The following is a 20,231-nucleotide window of genomic DNA, read 5'->3' as shown; positions in this document are numbered from 1 at the left end:
CAAACATCCCGGCTCCTTCCCTCAGACTCCCTCATGCCTGCCACGGGCCAGAGCCATTGGGATGTGGCTCCTGTTGGGTTGTCCTGCTGCAGTCTGGGTCAGGATGCTCGCGACACCCTGGAGAAGCCAACTGGGCTGGATTTCACTAGAGGTGGGGCATCTCTGCTGCTGGGGAAGATCCAAGGGTGGAAAAAGGCAAACCTATTCCGTGGGTTTAGAAAAGAGTCACTGTGCCAGCTCTCGCCTGAAGAACAATAGGATTTCAGAGGGGAATTCGCTTCCCCTGCTGCACACAGCATCCCACGAGATGCAGCTCCTGAGGAGCACGAGTGAGCTTTTGGGTTTCCTGAGCGCAGAATTCCCCCTAATTCTCAAAAAACTAGGCAGACCCTCTGCAGTCAGCAGCAGTATTGTAGCAGCTTGGTATTGCAGTGCAATACCGAGCCCCAGAGCTGCTGCACACACACACGTCTCCTCCCCACCAGCCATCCCCCAGGACCAGAGAGGTCTCTGGCAGTGCCACATGCAGAAGCCTACATTTGGTGCAGGAAGGCAAATTTCCCCCCACTCCCTCTCTCAGTGTGTGAAATAACAGGTGAGCACATGGTCTCTGAGGTGGCCATCAGGACCTTCAGAAAGGGACCACTTAGGTTTTTCTCTTTTATTTTGCACGGCAAGAACATCAATGGAACTGAAAGTAGGTTCACACCACAGTGCCCATCCATGCAAAGCTATAACGAACCACAAAACCAGGCAATTACACAATCTTCTTTTAATATTTACCAGGCTCGTTTTCCGAGCACTGGCTGATGCTGGAAACAGCCTCCGAAGAGTTTAGTGGTGGAAATGACCTCTTGGCCTGCTCTTGCTAGAAAAAACACTGAGCTTGTCCTTGAGAGCAGAAGCACGTGATTCAGGTCTCTAAGAATGAGCCCCGGTCTTCAAATAATCCCGCAAGTGCTCGGATTGCTTTTGGTACAGTCCCAGGAAGGCATATATTACTGTCCCTCACATTGCTCAGCTCAAAGAGAGAAGATGTGAAGCATCTCCACCCAGCTGACCTTCCTCACCCTCAGGCCTCTTCACAGCCTGTCAAGGCTTCCTGAATCCCCACTGCCAGCAAAACCTCAGCTGCTGGCTGTCAGGGGGTGGACACTGGGGTTTCCTTCCAGGCAGAAATCCAGTGGGCTATGTGGGCAGGACATGAGCTGCCATCACAGCGTGCCAGAGCATGCCAGGGCACCTCCTGCTGTCTCCTGGAGTCTCGTGCCCACAAGATGCAACCCAGGACCTCAGGGCAGAGGCAGGACAAACCCTTTCAGCAGCAGCAAGACAAGCACAGCTTTCCCTGCCGTGAAACCTCCACTTCCACTTAGGTAACAAGAATCCCACAGTAAAATCAAAGCACCCAGAACATCAGCTCATTTGTTGAATTAGCACATTTGGCCAATTAACCTCAAGCCAGACACAAAAGCAGTGTTGGCTGCTGAACAGCTGTTTGCACAAGGCAGCTCCTGCCAGGACATGCTGTGCAGGGCAGCCCATTAACCATGGAGATCAACAGCATGGTCCCACAGGGCTCTTTTTCACCCTGACACTTGGGGGATGCGATCCAAAGAGAAATAAAAGCCAAGCTCCCCTTGTCAAGCTCCAGAGAAGTCAGTGCAGGCTCAGGAGGAGCAAATGTCTTCCTTCAGAGATGTGAGTGGTAGAGTGTGCTGTGCACACCTGGCAGGGGAGACATGTACCAAAGGAGTGTGGGCACATCCCGAAAACCTGTAATTCTTTCACAAAAGGCAGGCCGAGACCTCTGTAGTAAGCTGGGGCAGCGGAGCTCTCACTGAAGTCCACAGACCAGGGAAGTGAGGATGAATGATTGCACCCAGCATCACTGAACAGGTTGAGAGCTGGGTTATGATGCAGCCTGAACAACTGAGCCAGGCCAGCCCTGCTGGAGCTCAGGGGACACCATGAAGACGAGCCCTGAGACCAAAGGTTTGATGCCCACCTCCAGCAGTAGCTGATGGTCAAGGAAATTAAAGTCCCACCAAAGTTTGTTTGCAATTACCTAAACTGGGGATTGCATCAAGAGCACTGCCTTTAGGAGAGCCTTGTGCGTACCTCTGCCTCTCCAGCATCCCAGGGCTGGGAGCACCATAGTTTGCTTACGCACTGCAGCAGAAACACTTCCTTCCCCTTGTCGCGCCCTGCTGTCTGGTCCTTGCTGAGCCACTCTCCAGTTTTCATTTCCTTAGCAGCAGGAATTCACTAGTCCTGCTGATGCAACACACCGATGTAGCACTTCTCAGGCTAAGCCTGGTGGGAAGTCGGCTTCCCACGCTGCACCGCTTGCTGGCAGCTCAGGGATGCAGTGCGGCTCCCGGGGAAGCAGCAGTCGCTGTGGGAGCCAGGACCTGGCCTGTGGCGTGCAGTCTGCTGTTGCCTCCTTTTGTGGACTAAGGCACATGCAGGCACCGGCAGCATGCACGAGCTTTGCATAACACCTCTTCTGCCAGGCTTTGCAGTTTGCTTTTCCAAATATCTTCTTGTTTTATTATCAGGCAGGAGGACAGGATTTGCATTCCTTACCTCAGTCCATTCCTTATTCTTGCGTTTTTTTGCTGTCTGTTCAGCAAATGTAATGTTCAGAGACTGCAACAGCAGCAGACCATGAAAAATGTTAAAGTCTTTGGGATCAGCAAGCATCTTTTCATTCTGTTCATTTACATGGTGGACGAGCCTTGTCCTGAAGGAGCCTCCTGGAACTACCACGCCAGCATCAGGACTTTGCATTTTTCACCCAGGCACCAGATATCCATCGCAGTCACTGGCAGCACGGTGAATCCACCCACAAACAAGCGGCAAACCTAACAGCGTGTGTGGCAGCACACTGCATGTCCTCAGGCTTGCAAAGCTCTGCTGTTAGCACTAGCAATATCAAACAGCGATATAATACACACAAGCAGCCAGAGGTGACCCTTGCTGTTTTGACTGCAGGTCCAAGCCCTGAATCAGGCCCTTTAAAGAAACAAAGAATAATGAATCACAGTTATCCATGAAATAAATGGCAACGTTGAGCACTCAGGAAATGCACAACCAGACTCACTTCCTACATGGGGAATAACAACATCTTCTTTCATGCCAGAATGGCTTTCTGCTCTCAGGACTTTTACTGTATGCCAGATGACTGAAATAGAGCTACTTGTGTTTAGAGCCCCGGCAGACAGAGTGGAGTTAATGAAACTGTTACTTTGGCTGAGGTTTCGGAGGAAGGGCTTGTAGAGACCTACAGCAACAAACCAAACCTAAACGCAGCCTTGCAAGAAGGGCTCTTAGATTTACATCCAACCACTGTGAAAACCTTAGAACTGACAGATTACCAGCTGCAAAATTTACCCAAACCTACTTCTAAATAATCATGAAAGTAGCTGTCAACCGAGAGCAGTCTCAAAAACACACATCAAGAGCCAACACAACAGCTTAAAAAATCCTTTAAATGCATAGACAAGGGAAGCTGTACGGCTTGACTCATTTAATTGCTTAAATCAAGCAAAATTCCAGTTTAATAACAGCCTTATATACAAGGAATATGTCACAAATAATGCGTCAACAGAAATACGTTTAACACAAAGAGGTTAAACTGGTTCTGTGGCTGATGCTCGTTCACATATGTATTGATTTAATTACAGATTTCTCTCCCTGCTTTCAAGATTGCTAAAAAAGATTCAGAACACAATTCCAGAACCTCTCAAGTTGAGCCAGACCGATGAGATGCACTAATTTTTCCTTTGGTTGTGCCGACAGAGATGTGCAACAATCCTGCTCTTATTGACGTAAACAAAGTCAGAGGCGAGGGCAGTCCTGGCGCTGCCGAAGCTCCTGATGCACCACTGGATGCGCCGATGTTTGTGGCTGCCTTCATAAGCATAAGAGGTGGAACCAGGCCAGAAGATCCTTGGGTTTTCAGTCTGCATTAAAGCGAATTTCTGTGCATGCTTCAGATGTGTACATGAAAGATGGGGGGGAATGGGTGTGCAGAGGGGAATAAACCCAACTTTAGGTTCAAGCGCTCCCCAGTTTGCAAACCACAGAAAGCATTGTTCCCAGGCGAGGAGGAGCAACAGAGAAGGCTCTTATTTCCCTGAAACCCCTCCCTTCCCAAGTGTTTCTGCATGGAGACAGGCAGCAGTTCTCATTAGTCACTGTTAGACAGTTGTTTTGTGCCCTCCGGCCTGTCAGTGTGGGAAAAATGCCTAAGAAAGCTTAGCCTGACAGCCTGCTGCAGAGCCGGCAGTGCGAGCGCCCCGCGGAGCTATTCCAGAGCTCGTTCCCAGACAGTTATTTCTCACCAGTGTTTCCAGGCTGCTTTCCTGTGTGAGGAACAAGAAGAAAGAACTATTTTCTAGGGTACCATTACAAGCCTGCAGGCAGACACTGGGTTTCTACGCAGGGACCGCTTCAGCAAAGCGGTGATGGCACCAGGCACTTACCTAGGCACCCAGTGATTGTGCCCAGATGTAAGACACGTGTAAAAGATGTCAGAATTCACACCCCCATAAAGGGGAGCCCCAGAATCAGACACCTGAATCTCAGGAATGCTCCTCACACACCCCAAAGCTAGCAAAGCATCCTGCTGGGATGCATGTGGTGACTGCTCACCCATGAACAGGGTACCTCTGCTTGCATCCACGCTTGGGCAGGACAGCCTAAATCACCCAGGGCAGGCATTGGGCAATCGTTTCATGCTCTGTCAGCAAACAGGGAGATCAATGAGTGGGTGCTTGGAGTCTGCATGCAGCAAACTGGAAACAGCCCCTGCCCCTCCTGCCCCAGCCCTTTTACTCAGTATAAATCACACACCGTCCTGCTACCTGCAACGCCCTGTGCTCCTTGATGCTGTGGCTCTAGCGAGGACCTTTGTGATTCATGAGCAAAATCATGCCTAGCTGCTCTTTGCACACTTAAAATCAGCACCTATTGCCAACACCTTAGGAGTGGAAAAGAGTATTTTGATGCTGAACTCTTCTTAAGATGTGGAGCTAAGCTAGCATCAACGAGTAATGCATGGTGGACGGAACCGTTAGTATAACATGGCTTAAATGCCTCAGTTATGTGGCAGCTTGACTAAAGTCAGGATTTTTTTTCCTTAAAATCTACTTATTCTATGTTTTAAAACCTCCTTTATGCATCAAAAAGTCCAGCTGGAGTACTAATCTAATTACCCATCATTTTTAATTAGCCCTGGTGTTTTTCTCTGGAGCGATTTGAGTACAGTACCCAGATTGCACACAACGTTCTTCACCCTGGTGAGCTGCACATGGTGACGTCTGTTAAATATCATTTATCCGGCACTCACTTGAGAATTGATGATATCTAGGTAGTTCACAAGAAGCAGTATTTGTCCTTCCTGCTCTCCTGAGAAGATCCAAACCTGATGTTTCTGGTTACCCCATACTCCTACACAACACTGTAAAAATCCAGAGGTCCTGGTCTCCAAAGCCACCGCCAAAACCAGCTGGACAGTGAGGCTGCTCTGTGGGACCAGGAGCTGGATAGGGTCTGTGAAGCCTGTGGACGAACAGAGAGTTGCTCTGCCAAGATTGTGTCAGGCTGGCTTTTTGTGCTTCCCCAAACTTTGTTCTCCTTCAACTATCTATCCAAGAGAAAAACCTCTTTTAGGGTCTCTTTGTAATTACTGCAGAGGACAAGGGACTTTCAGGATGTGGTTTACCTGATCTGTTTTATACTTCATGGTGGGATGTTCAGGCCTACAAACTCTTTTTGTCTGCACTGTCTGTAAAGAGACCTTAGAGGGATTCCACTGTCTGTCTACGTGGCTAGATACATATGGAGAAACAACCAAGACAAACAGGAGGAAAGCAAAGCTTTCATAGGAACTAACCTTTAAAGACCAAGAGAGAATTAATTGTGTGAAAGGCCAAAACAAAGTGTTGTCCCTTGACTGCATCTTCCAGTGGTATCTGCAATAGTGGGGACCAAATCAGCTTCAGCAAGGATACAAGACAGGCAGGCAGGGCAAAGGGACAGAACAATAAGTAAACAATAAGTAACAGAAAAACAAAGGAGAAAAGTTGTTTAAATCATTGATAGAAAACTCCATTGTAGAAATGCACTGTGGTGGAGGCTCTGGGCTGGACAGTGACCTGCTCCTTAACATAGATGCAATAGCTTCTGAGCACAAGGACTCTGGTGAGCCCTGGGTGCAGCCACCACCAGTGCACAGCAGGTGCCTCTCCCCAGCAGGGCCAGCGCTCACAGGCGGCAACTTGCAACAGGCAGCCAGCCCAGGATTATTTTAGGCTGTGCTCAATTACAAGAGACACCCTTTGGGTGTTCAGTACATTCAGTTTACTTCGATCCGCTCAATTTGTTTTTCCAGCTGGCAGAGGGATTTACCTAGAATAACATTTCTCTTTGGTAAATACATGGCATTGTGAGCTAATGCAAGTGGTTTATAATGCTCAGCATAGAAACCTTTAATCCTGCTGGCTGGGAGAAGGTTACTTTATCCCTCACTCAGGTAGAAAGGTAGTCTGTAGGAAATGTACAAAGTATTACTTGTTCCTGTTTATGTTACCCTGCCCATTACCTAGCACTTTCCAGGTGGATAAAGACATGGGGAAAACACAGCTCCCTCTGCTCAGGCTTAAACCCAGAGTCTGCAAAAGCCCAGGCTGAAGCGATGGGGATGCAAGAGCACAGGATGCTGCAACCCTTTGCACTTTCCTGTGAGCATGAGCTGGGGCTCTTCTGCACAACCAGGACGGGTCTGCACCACTTCCCCTGTGCTCTAGGACCTGAGACACCCATAGAGTGATGGAACCTGAATACATGGAGACAGCTCAAAGACCTCAGGTCAGCTTGGGGACAGCACTGCTGCAGGAAGCTGGCACACTGAGAGGCAGTGTAGCTGCTGACAAGCAATGCAGCAGGAATGGCAGTGGCTCGGTGGGGATGGGGTGCTCTCTTCATGCCATGCTTTGGGGATCACCACATCTCAGCAGGCTCTTATCCAGCTCCAGCCAGCCAGGTCTGCCCCAGCTGCAGCCATGCAAAATCCCCAGGAGCAGCAGGGCCCCACACTGCTGCCACCCCCCCACAAACACACCTTTGCACCTCTTCAGCAAAGAAACCACGATCTGGATGATGTGACCACAGCCGAGCTGCTTGCACAGCAGCACTGTCACTGAGGTGACACACAGCCCTCCGAAACGGCGTGTGATACCAAAACAAGGAACAAGTCCCAGCACCCAGCCCCTGAGGCACCAAAACCACCAGCCTGCAGCGTTTCCCTGCTGAAACTCTCCAAGATACAGGAGAACGCGGGGGAGAGCTCTCTGGATCACTTGGAAATGGCATGAGAGGAGGCAGCCCCTCAGAGCGTCAGGCACAGGGTTGGGCTTGGCCGCCATTTTCCTGGTAGCTTCTAGGCACAGGAGCTCACCTACCCCAGAACAAGGAGCTGGCACATTTACAAACGAAGATTAAAGCCTTTCTGTTCACATCACAAGCTTGTTCCTACCCTTGCTTTCGCTCTCCATGCTGGGAGAGGGAGGATGCCATAAATTCACTGTTCTCTTCCCAAAACTGCTTGTTTTCTTCGATGCTTGGAGATATTTTTTTCTTAAAAATAATAATAATAAAAAAGGGACACCTACAATCACTAGTTTCCTGACTTTTGCAGCACTGTAGCTGTCTGAATTAAAGGCGTGAGACGTGCCAGGCCTGCTCTGGCCAGAGCTTGTCCTTCCCCCGAGGCTCAGCTGTTCAACAGGAGCAGGGCTGTTTGGCAGAGCCTGCCAGGGGAGAGCTTTAAAATCAGTAAGATGGCTGTGGCCAAGTCACCTGGTAGTATTCCTGCCTTATTTTTCTTTTATTTTTTATTTTTTAACCTTTAGGTTTTTCTTTAATAGTGAAAGAATTGTTCCTGTTTGTCACCACAGTCCGTGACTATTTTTAACGCTGCTCACAAGTGACTAAAGCAGGGTGGAGCAGCTAAGCCAGTCACGCTGCTCCCAGCCACCCACAAAGTTTATCTGACCATCAGAGCAGGAGCTGGAATGTGGCCACCTGTCTCTGCAAACATCTGTGTCCAGGGACACACATGGTTTAAAGGTGCAACAGTTCTGCTGGCTTATTAAAAAAAAAAAAGAAGACCCAGACTCCTCACAGGATGTGTGTATCAAACACACTTGCAAGAGATCGATGATTTCTCTCAGTGTTCACACTCACAGAGCACATAGTTCACATCTCAGCTGCCCCATGATCACAAAAAGATGGGAGGAAAGCCAACATTCAAATAAAATAATCCTGGGCTAGAGCAGAATGCTGTGAGCTTACACGCTACCCAAATAACTGTTTCCTACAGGGTCAGTAAATTACCAGGAAATGTAATGCCCAGGCCACATTTGTCCTTCTGGTCCTTTGGAGCAGTCTCTGCAGAGATGCGTGAGCATGCAGGGAGGCGGAAGCTGCTGAAATGGGCACAGACCAAGCATCCCTTCTCCTCCCGTCACCACAGTGATTGCTGCATTCAGAGTGGGAACCGAAAATAAACGTGGGAAGTGCCAGATGGTAGCTGCTGAATGCAGGGCACTGTTTGCCAAGCCCTTCTGAGCAAGAGAGCACCCATGCTGAATGGGAATGAAGATGCTGTCATCAGAGCATAACGGCAGTGTGACAGCATCAGGGACATGTCGCAAGGCCGAGCAGAAAAGCAAGAAATGGTACCTTCTGGACAAATAATATTGTAGAGGGAGAAATAATATATATTGTAGGCTTTTTATAAATAAGATACCCTCAGGCTGGCCAGGCACTTGCTCTCTTTTGCCAGGTCTGCTGCACAGGTGCAGGACGACAACATTGCCAGGCACTGCAGCAATAGCTTGAAGCATTCCAGTGTCAAGGCAGAACCACTGATGTCTCATGTCCTTCCAGTAAGAGACATGCATTTAAAAAAAACATTTCCACTCCCAACTCCCTCCACACACACTTTGTCCAACTCTACGTGGTTGACTCACCAGAAATACTGACTTTATAATTCATCTTGAATATTTCTATCTGTGACATGCACAGGACCAAATTGTTTCAAGAAGCATTAAACTTTAAAAGCATTTAAATATACTGTTATATGTCTTTACAGACCTTAGGGATAAATCATTTCAACATTTTCTTTTAGGAGGGATGGCAGAGGCAGACAAAAATTTTAAAGAAATAACCTCAATGGAATTAAAACAAATTGGTAAGACAAATGTAGAGAGTACAGCACAGAAGTCTTTGCTTTGACTCAGAGAAAGCCAGATTATTTTACCATGTAGCCTTAAAAAACTGGGAAAGGTGGATGTAATAACCAAAGAACTAATTGGAAATGTATTAATAAAGTTAAAAGAGAAGAAAGGCAGTTTTGTAAAAAAAAAAAAATCACAAATCACCTTGTTCAGATGGCTGAGCCCTGCAGTATAATTATTTTAAAAAAATCAATCACAATTGATTTAGAAAAAAGTTCCTTTTTACCTGCAGAGAGGCTGGGAAAATAAAGCATTCCCAGCTCCAGCTTTTTGCTCATAGTGGGATTTTAATTGTATCCAATGATTTCTAGATTTCTTTCCAGATCTAGAGTTAAATTATTGTTTTCCAGAAAATTATACATTATGAGGGCAAAACAGAGCCTTCATGCATATGCTTATTATATAGTTTCTGAAGACTGAAGAATGTCCCCGTGAATTGCAAACATGGCCACAAATTATCATATTTATATTTTGGGAAGTGCAGTAATATACTTCTCTGGTGGCCTGTGGTTGTCTTGAAGTCTTGCAAAGGGAGCCCACAGTCTAATACTATTTTAAACAATATGGAGATATAAAATCAAGATAAGAAGTTGCAGCAATGAATTTATATTAATTGCATCCCTCCAAGATAGAATTGTGCTTCTTATCAAGAATGAATAAAAAGTGCTGAAAGTCCTTTCAGAGAGGGTTAAGTGTAAAAAGCTGTAAGTAGACAATATTTCTTCACAACAGAGTCTGTTAGGTTGAATACCTTCAATACCACAACCATCAGAAATTATTTACTGAATAAAGAAAGATTTTTCATTCCTAAAATAGTAAATAGTAGGTGTATTCTTCCATCCGAAAGAAAAAGCATGGCATAGCTGCAGTTCATTTCTTCTTGATTCACAGTTGCAAATAATAAAAGTTCATGGCAAGAACTTTCTCTGTCAGAATAAAGTAGAAACATCCTGTTGCTAGAAGTACAAATCCCGTCTTCTGTCATGAATCTGAATACCTGAAAGACATAGCATTATCAGGACTGTCGAACAGCATAGTCCATGCAAACCCTTAGGATGTTGTGCAAACAAAATTGTACCTTTTGGTCTTCTCTGATGCAAGAGGGCCCTTACTAGAATAACCAGAATGACCCATCCAAGGTCTCCCCAAAATATTGCACATCAAAGAACCAGCATCTGGGTAACCTCCCAGATACAGGATACAATCTCTAGACCGAGAACAACACGGAGGCCCGAAGGCTTTGGGAATAATTTTGTAGAGCAACTCTCCTAGCAGTGTGGTAGGTTTGCTGGTGAAAAGGGGTCTAGAGCTAGCACACAGGTCAAACAGGGAGCTCAGTATGAAGCTGGATGCTTGAGATACAAAGCAAGGAGCAGCCTGCTGCAAAGCCACAAACTCCACAGCTACACCTCAACACCCCTGGGGACACACAATAAACATAAGTCCTGCAGAAAGATGTAGCGTAACTGTGCTTCACCAGCAGGGAAGCCAGTAAGTTTCTTCAGCTAAGATTATGACAAATCCACCATCTTACATTTGGCATCTTTCTGGGATTTGAAACTTGGACAGGTAGTGAAAAATATGCATGTTGTGAAGTGGCAGTCTGATGCTACAACAACAAAAACTAAGGTAGATGTGATTTTTCTAACTTCATCTCATCTTAACAGAATGTTTTCCCTCTTTCTTGTTAATGTAATTTTAGGAGGTAGTATCTCTGGGGAAAAGACAAGCTTTTGAAATACAGTCTGGAAGCAAACAAAAAAAGCTTGAATTCTTTGTGCATAAGAAAGGCAGCTATCCTTTACAAGTGAGCATTAATTTGTCCCAAACCTGCTAGCTTCATTACTCACCTGCAGTGGCATGGCTTGCACTGGGATTTTCTGAGCCCTGGTAAGCGCTTGCTTTCCTGTCTTAAAAAAAAAGAAAAAAATACTGGAGATGAGCAGAGATCCAGCATAGAGCTAAAAGTAGGAAGCAGTTCCTAAAGAAACCTTGTGCTTTTGCAGCCCAGCCTATAGCACAGGTGCTGGGGAGCTCTGTGCTGTCTGGCACAGAAATACACACTTCCATAAATATAAATATCAGCTGTTCTTAAACATGACACAGCGCAATGAGGAGTATATTTAACAGAGCCAAGAAACAGGGACTCTGACAGCCAGACTAGATGCATACATCCTAGGGACTTGCCAAAGGCTCCCTGTGTGCACAGGCCAGTTGCTTATCTCTTCTTTTTGGGTTGCTTGATAAGCACATGTACAGCATTACACACGTGGTGTTATGAGGCTCCCCAGACATTCAGATAGGCCTTGCGAACATCCCTAAAGAAAATACTTTAATTGCAGATGGTTGTGGGACATTAAGCTGTTTCATTTTCTTTCTTTTAATTTTTCTCTCAATTCCTTTCTGAAACATTGAACTGAAGTTGACCGTTGTTAATGCTATTTCCTCTTTTTGACCTGAGTTTCATGAAACATCTCATTTTTTTTTGGAGGAGTCAGTTCCTCAGGCTCGCAAACCTTGATAGGCTCACATTGCCCCCTTGGGGAAGAGAGCACTTACCCTTGTTCTTAAATGAAATCCTAGAAGCCCAGACAGTGTCTTTAAAGCAATTAGACTGTCCCTTAATGGCTGAAAAAATCTAGTATGCATGCCTGCAAAATGCATATGTATAGTTTCAGCTAAATCTATACAGGTGCCTATCACGAGCAGAAAATTTGCATTCCAGCTAAACACACACACACTCCCTTTTCCATGCATGGCATTAGGCACTCTAGTAGGAATAAGTTAGCAACACACCTACGGCTGGGGTCCTTATAACAACAAAGCTTTGGTATAGCCTCAAAAGAGGGACTGCGGACCAGACCACATGCAGAGATAAACAGTACTTTTAGCTCACGTCCTGCCAAATTCCTGCTGATGCAGATTAGAAACTGGGTAACCAGTAGGTGTTTTGCAGCAGGTTATTTTTCAAAACCAAAGGCTCGTGATCACTTCTTCACACGCCTGGTCCTTTTTATCTAGAAGCACCAGGTAGGACGTGCTGTTTTTTTCCAGCAGACTCCCTGAACAATTTCACAACCCATTTTCTTGGAGGCCAGTGCCAAGCTGCCACCCGGGAACGCCCAGGAGCAGCAATGCAGCTGTACCTTAGCTGGGCACCCAGGCTCCAGCCAGGAAGCCTGGTCACAAAAAACTTCTCAAATGCAGAAATTATACACAAGGGAGTGGTGTCATCCAGCAGCCCCACGTGCTGTAGGTATGTAAGCACCTGGGAAACGGACTTTAGTCCTGATGCACATGTCAGGATTGTGATTCCTACTAATTGTTAAAAATAAATAAAACAATCTTTGCAACTCCGGTGTGAACTGCTTTAGGATTGGAAACTACTGCAGAGAGCAGTCACAGCCTTTCACATACACACAGGGCAGCACAGCTTCACGGAAGAGAGCCATTAGCCATGAGATGAGGCAAGGCTGGCCCACCAGCCCCCCTACCCACATCCTTCCAGCTGCAGACTGAGACTAGTGAAGGGAGAGAAACACTTGGCCTTTCTGATAAGAGCTGCAATTTCACGTCTTGTATTCACAGTATCATTAATGCCATGAGTAGCAAGATAGTTGCTCAGGGCTCTTCCCTAGGCACCCCTTTCTAATAATATGGGAGCATCAGTGCCACCATGCCTGTTACCTACAGGCTAGAGGTCTTGATAGCATATGGGTAATATCTATATTCACTTAAGCGAAGCACCACAGTACCCAGCAATGGTTATCTACTGAAAACTATTTCTATGAACCAGGCTGAAGAAGTCTCAGATTTTAGCACTTTTGGGGCAGACTGTGTTATTTTGTCTCTTTGCATAAGTTGCCATCAAAGAATAAAGCGACAGTATTTCCTTACCTCCCCCAGGAACTGAACTTTGACTTATATTTTGTAATCCAGTAGGTCCAGTCATACAAGCAGGACTTGAGTGTTGCTTCATGGTACATTCTTGCATGGATGTTAGGCACCTTTCCTGTTGCAGAAGACCAAGAAGAGAACCGTATTTCCTGTCAGAGATCGGTTCATCTACCACGTGCAGGTCAGGCAAGGCATGATGATACACCGAACTGGTAAGAGCGGGAGTACCGATCGAAGGGAAGGGCCACAGATCTGCAGGTTGAGTTGGATGACTCCGCAGAGCTGATGGCTGGTACTGGCCTGCCATACCAGCAGCAGAAAAATTCAGACCAGAGTTTGACATGCTTGTAGCAGAAGATGAAGGATATGGTTTGGAGCAATGTGAAGAGAAATTCCACTGATGGGGAGACATGCTATCTACTTAAAAAGAGAAAGAAAGCATCTGAAGTCTCATCAATTCCTGCTTTTTTTCCCCCCAAGGCAAATTCCAATGTATTTCTAAGGGAACACTACTAGAATGCATATTCTTTTTTTACTGAAATATATATATTCAGTTTAGTGCTGCCTATCTTAAAAATCAATAATAAATTAATACCATAAGCAGGCTAAATCACCACCACCTATACTTTCAAATTAATATTATACTTTTTTATTCATCTTCTTACAGGCCACTGGCATAGACCGAGTTTTAACACTTGCAAGCTTAGATAATCTCTTTTTGCAAAGACAACAAATTAAGCCGTAACACACTTACTGCGTCTGACAGTGACAGAAGCTGGAAAATGAGGACCTGGTCCTGCCAACAAGCCCATGCAGAGTTTGGGAAGCATCCCAGCAAAGAGAGGGATCTATCCAGGAAGTCCCTGCTTCATAAACCAGTGCTTTCAAAGCATGATTTTGCTGCTATTTGCACACAGTTCCAAACTCTATTCATCAACAAGGTATGCATGAGAAAATAAAGCACATTGCATCTTGTATTTCTTAGCGAGAACTAGTCACCCTGGCTCACCGTTCTTCAGGACAACAGTCTCGCCCTTGTGCTTCATGCTCAGGTCTTGTGGGTTCTTGGCACCGCTTAGAGCTCTAGAAAAATGTTCATCTACCACGCTGTTAATATCCCCTTGGAAATATGTAAACACGACACTCTGAGACCCCCATTCTGTTTTCACGGGTTCTTTGCTTTTACATGGCTTTGGAGAGAGCTTCCTTGTTTCCTCCATTTTCAATAATGAGCAGCTCCTGCCAAAAAAAAATAGAGTGGTACAAGAAGTACTATTCAACTTACATTGCACAGCCAGCGTGAGCCCATCTTCCTCCTGAAACTGGTAGTGCCAGAAGAACTGTTGCTGGTAAAATGAGATCCTTTATCTGGGTTTCTGCCCTTGGCACTCACCTTTTCTTTCTGATTTCCTTAATGTATCCTTCTAATGCAAAATACTTTAGGAATATAACAAAAGGAGAAACCTTTCAATACATATGCATTACATTTTTCAGAATCATGATGGAAATGCATTTGTCCCAGTCAGATAAATTGGGTTACACTCATCTAACTCATTTAAAACAGTGTTTTTTGCTGCTGAGCTTTATGTTTGATATCACTATACAATATATAATGTTATTAAGGGATAGAGTATCTCGAAAGCAGAAAATGGACCTAATGGTTATCAGCATTGTATGAATTACTAGTTAATGCCATAGCACAGGCTCTCTTACAGAATAAAATTGGCACGTCTGTCCACCAGCTGCCATTTCTCACCCGTCTTCATCTTTATAACCCTGGGCCTAGGATATGGTACTGTGCAAAAATACCCTGAGGATGGAACTATACTAAAAGAACTGAAGCACTCCAACAAGTAATTCAGACAAAATACAGAGGTGGCAGTAGCTGTGGATGACATTCAGGATGAACTTATCAAAATGCTTTATTCAATTCTGTTTTCTGCATTGTTCAAAAGGTATATTGATAAAGTGAAAAAAAAAGAAATTGAAAAAGAAAAAAAGGCTAATTGAAGCTTAAAATAATAAGTTCAGATAAGGGAAAGTACCTTGATGACTTGTCAGCACACACCTCCACAAGGAAAAGATTTTTGTGAGTAGTTGTTTGCTTCACCTGTTAGACAGACAGACACTCAACTTCAAATTATAGTAAATAAGTTTTAAAAGGCTTTTTTTTTGGGGGGTGGGGGTGGGGGAGCAACTTACCTAGAAATGCAGTGGGTCTGACAGTTGCTTTAAACTTTGGTAGCAAGACTGATAAAAAAATGCTGTAGCTCAACCAGAAATTAAGGATTTAAGGCAGGAATTACTCTAAAATCATTTGCAGGAAGTCAACAGAAGACTGTAAGACTCCTTTTTGTTCTCCTTAAAATCTTTGCTGCCAGATATGGTAAGAGTAGCGCAAGGAACGTCACCGCTTGCACTGGAAAAGCCTCGTTTTTATGCATTTGTGCAGTTTCTGGCCACAGGGGAGCTAGTTCTATAGCCAGACCTCGCACATTCTGCTGTAATCAAAATCATATTTAGCAGTGCTCATACTATGAACACAGTGAGAAACGCCTGCTGTTTCTATTCAGTTTTTCAGTCCCACTGTCAGCTCATCACATGGCATAGCATAATCGATTCACCTTGTTAGCAAAAGGAGGCTGCTATTTTTTGGACACCAGGGGAACCTTTGCCAATTATGCAAAACCTAACGAATCATCAGATTTGTGTTTCAATCCAACTAACCCTGCAATGGGAAGCATTGATTGGCCCACTCCTATATATTTATCATATTTTTTCTAATAAACCCTCTCAATCCTCAGAGGTTTCCCAATAAACATTGCGTTCATCTGCGTGTCTGAAGTATCTGCAATGGCTGTCTCCAATTGTCTGTGTTTCTTACACATGGAAAGACCATTCAGGCTGCAAAGTCAAGTACTCAGACATTAGGAAATTAGGGGGATTAACATTATCCAGCCATAATCCCTCCCCCTTTTCATGACTAATCCTTACAATCCAATCCTTAATTACATATGTCATTTTAATCTAGTCACTCAACCCCCCAAAGCTGAGACAGAGCCTATTTCTTCCCCTCTTCCTCTTTTTTTCTCTCCACTGCCCCCTCCCCAGACATCTAAACTCCCCCAACTCCTATGTCTGGTTTTGCGTGTTAACTCTGCCTCCCCCATATGCTCTGTTCAGTTCTCCCCCTCATCATGGTCCCTCCCTCAGCTAGCCCTAATCCCCTCTCATCAGCTACCAATTCGTGTTAAAACTCAAGAGTTCCTCAGTCCTCATTTTAGGATTTCAACTGCTTTGCCTTTCCTGCATCCTTTCCCCAGCACCAGCCTCCAGTCCACCCAAACACAGTGGTGAGGATAGGACACGCACAGGTTGGGTACCAGTTAGGAAATGCAAGGAGATACTCCATAACAGTTATCTGATTGGGAAGACAATCTTCCAGAAATTCTAATACTGACGAAGCTTTCCCAAATGCAGTGAAGTTAAACCAAAAACCTTCCTTCTGATTTACAGCTACCTTCCCATGGCATATGAGGGGAACAGGAACTAGCACACCTCAGCCAAACATCTAGTTTAAGCACAAGGACAGGCACTACTTTTCTCCAGTCTTGTTTTAGAAAGCGGCGCACTATTTAGGTTATGAAACTTTCTGGTTGCTCAGCTGGAGGCTGATGCTTGCCATGGAAAATTCCAACCCGAGCGGTGAAAGTTTGGCAAAGTCATCAGCAACCATATGGCTCGAGAAAGGGTTGAGAAAGATCAGATGATCTCGACAGCAAGCACCAAACCAGCTCCTCTTACACTGCTCCAACTACACATCAGCATACAATTTAAAAGGCATTAGCTCTGGCCCAAAGGACCATTTTTCTTGTCCCTCACACACTGCGAGCCAGCCATTGTGTCTTCATTCCACTTTATTAACACATTTAAGTTGCTCATGACATTAATTGTTAGCTCCTTTGGCACCATTTATTGGCGTGTAGCAGCTGGTACGCTTGTGTGAACTGTAACAACAGTACAGTTACAACACTAGGAAAAAAAATAGGCTGATAAAGAAATAAATCACCGTTCTTGCTTTCTCATTCCTCTTAAAAATCTTCTGGGTTTTCCAACAAGTAGCCATAAGAACGCTGGATATAACCTGTTACCTCAGTCCTCTCAGTGCACACGAGGAGTCTAATGCCATGAGAGTCAGGACTTAGATTTTGTGGTCTCCATTACCTGAACATCTCACTCTTCTATCTTCTAGCAGGATGTCTGGAAAAAAGGCAGATCTCCTTCCAGTCTGCCTGCCACAAACTGCTGCCAAAACATAGTAGAAGTGGAGCTCAGGGTGAACAGACTCAGCTAGCCTTATGTTGCTCTCAGAATGAGTGGATTATGGTAAACAGTGCAAGTAATTGTCCAAGTTATTCGTCCTTCAGCAGACAAGGCTACATGGTAAACAGGCTTAAGAGATGTGGTTGTTGACTGCTCACCGCAAGTGACAACACTTCGTTTCTCACATTTCCAGCCCGTGCCTGTGCTACTGATTTCCCATCACTATAGCTTCAGATAGGGAACTCTTTGCTATTTCGCACTGCCTGAATCAGTCTTAAAAATAAAAACACGAAGTTTCCCACTTTCCAAGTGCTGAGCAATAAATTCAGCAAGTAAACAATTCTCCTTCATTAAGTGTCTTTCAAATAAAGGGGCATTTGAGAAAGCCAGTGAACACACATTGAAATTATCATTAAATTCTCATACCTTAACTCACTGTCACGAGCTCTGGCACACCGGTAAGATTTTCTCCTGGCGGGATGGTCATACTGTGTCCAGCAGCTTGCGATCCTTCTCCTGTACAGCTATATACACAAGCAGCGACTGCAGGAGGAGACGAGCAACGTTCATGAACTCCCTACATGCTTTCTAGCCTCTAGCTGTGACTGAACTAGGCGTTTCCCTCAGCCTATCTACTAAGAATGCATGAAATGCACTCCAACAAGTCAACCAGGTTAGGAGGTTTCAGGAATGAGGAAAATAGGATTGTAAGCAGGGCTTTTTTCATGACAATGTACACAATCAAGACGACAGTGTCTGGACCTCAGAAGAGTTTAGAATAAAGTGATAAACAAGTTATAGTAAGGAGCCAAACTGCTTGCTTGGCCAGGGTCAGAAAGGACTTTCCTGTTACAGGTTGTATCACATTCAGCATTAAGTGTTTCACTAGAAATCTCTGCAAGATCATCCATCTCCATTCCACATACACTGGCTAACCAATTGTGGTTTATTTATCCATGGATCTCTTTAAATGGCTACAGAAATCTTCAGAAAATAAAAATATCGATCTTGTTCTGTTAGTGCTGTAGCAAGAAACCAGTGGGTTTGTTCTGTCTTTTGCTTTCGTGGTAAGTTTACCAAAATTACCAAATTGCTGCCATTCCAGAAATGCTGCATCAAGGTCAAATTCACGTCTCAGCTAGAAAAATACACTGGCAAACTAGTCACCAAACTGGTGACAATACCTCGTCTCTTTTATTCAGTGGCTTAAGAGTTTGTTTACTCGCCTAGGCAGAAAGTAGGGCAGCACAAGACAATTCCCTCTGTAGAAACACGGCACAGAACGGATTCATACATCTCCCAGAACAAGTTAACTATCAGCCTGTAAGATTTTCCAGGACTGTGCTTAAGTCTTTTGGTTGACACACTCTTCACGTAAACAAGTTTCAACCACGAGACAGGCTGGATTTCCAGTGTATCAGCAGGGCCAGTGCCCTCAACATCTGAATCACTCTCGGATCCACCTTTCTAAATTCAGTTTTATATTGCAGAGATAATTTCTGCTAAAGCTTTTTTAGATGTTGCTCATGAACATCCTCTGAGGCTTGCAGTTAAAGCATAGTGGTGTCAGATGGCCTCAATTTACAGCCCCTCAGTGAACACCCTGAAGAACGGTCAGGTAAAGATGGGATTGCTGTCCCTGTTTCTTTCCAGTGTATGAACTGAGACAGCAGACTACCAATGCTTTTGGTTTTAGCATTCAAAATGTCAAGCTTTCAACAAAATAACAGTTTTGATTTGTGAGAATAATTAAAAAAAAATCTGGTTGTCCTAACTTGGGGGGGGGGGGAGGAGGAGGTCAGAATATGACCATGCACACACACACAGCAGAAAAAAAAATCTCAATTATAGCTCTGTTGTTTATGCAGTCATTCCTCCTGATCATTCTATCTTCAAGCAAGGCCCATAATGCACCAAACCAGGAAACCAGGATGAAGTCTGGGGCAAAACCCACAAAGGAGGAACAAAAGATGTGACCCAGCGTAAGCATTAGCAACTCTAGCAACGTCTATGCTAGACTCCAGTTCAAAAGCTCTGGCATGTTAACACACGTGCTTTATGAACTGAAATCACTGCCCACCAAATGATACGGTACTTTTTTACTGAGGAAAAAAAGAAATACATTCTCTCAGAACTCATAAGAAAAGACTTTTTGTTCACGAGTTTGTTTATTAAAAAGGTAGTATAAAACACAACCCCTTTAAGAAACAAAATTGAAGACAAATCAAGGGATTTTCAGATGCTGTCACAGGTCTAGAAATTATTCAATCTTTTGAAATGACTTTTTTTCTAAAAGATAACTGAAAATGATCAATTTAACTTATCAAAAGAAAATAACCTGTCAGAAAAATTCAAAGTCAACTTAGTGAATTTTAATCTAACAATATACTTTGATATTACAGAATGAGCAAAAAACCAATCTGCTGCAAAAGATTCCATACTTCTCTAAATATTTTACAGAACTTTCAAGAGTATCATGACAGTAAGACTTCAAGCCCTGTATCATGAGCACTGAAATACACACAAGCCAAATCAACACAAGTACACAACTTACATAATTATATTGCAGTATGTTTCCTCAAATCAGAAATTTTAAAATCTAATTAAAATCTACAGGTATCTATCCCCTCCTCTTTTTTGGTTAGGTTATACAGTTCAAGAATTCAGGGTAACAATACTGATTTTTATTGGAAAGTTTAAAGG

At 44.4% G+C, this 20,231-nt stretch overlaps 1 protein-coding gene across 1 annotated transcript; it reads right to left on the bottom strand.

Annotated features, from left to right (window-relative positions):
• Positions 1–9,250: 9,250 nt before the first annotated feature.
• On the bottom strand, positions 9,251–15,311 carry VGLL1 (vestigial like family member 1). The gene is made up of 5 exons (XM_035541510.2): positions 15,251–15,311; positions 14,215–14,444; positions 13,206–13,622; positions 11,159–11,218; positions 9,251–10,305 (listed from the first exon to the last, which is right to left on the bottom strand). Exons 2-5 carry the CDS (start codon positions 14,423–14,425, stop codon positions 10,265–10,267), a joined length of 729 nt encoding a protein of 242 aa, XP_035397403.1. The 5' UTR covers positions 14,426–14,444; positions 15,251–15,311; the 3' UTR covers positions 9,251–10,264.
• Positions 15,312–20,231: the final 4,920 nt, after the last annotated feature.

Source organism: Cygnus atratus, chromosome 13 (genome assembly GCF_013377495.2).
Source record: "Cygnus atratus isolate AKBS03 ecotype Queensland, Australia chromosome 13, CAtr_DNAZoo_HiC_assembly, whole genome shotgun sequence".
Taxonomy (NCBI): domain Eukaryota; kingdom Metazoa; phylum Chordata; class Aves; order Anseriformes; family Anatidae; genus Cygnus; species Cygnus atratus.
Note: the sequence above shows the minus strand (reverse complement) of the source record. Positions and strands in the feature narration are given on the sequence as shown.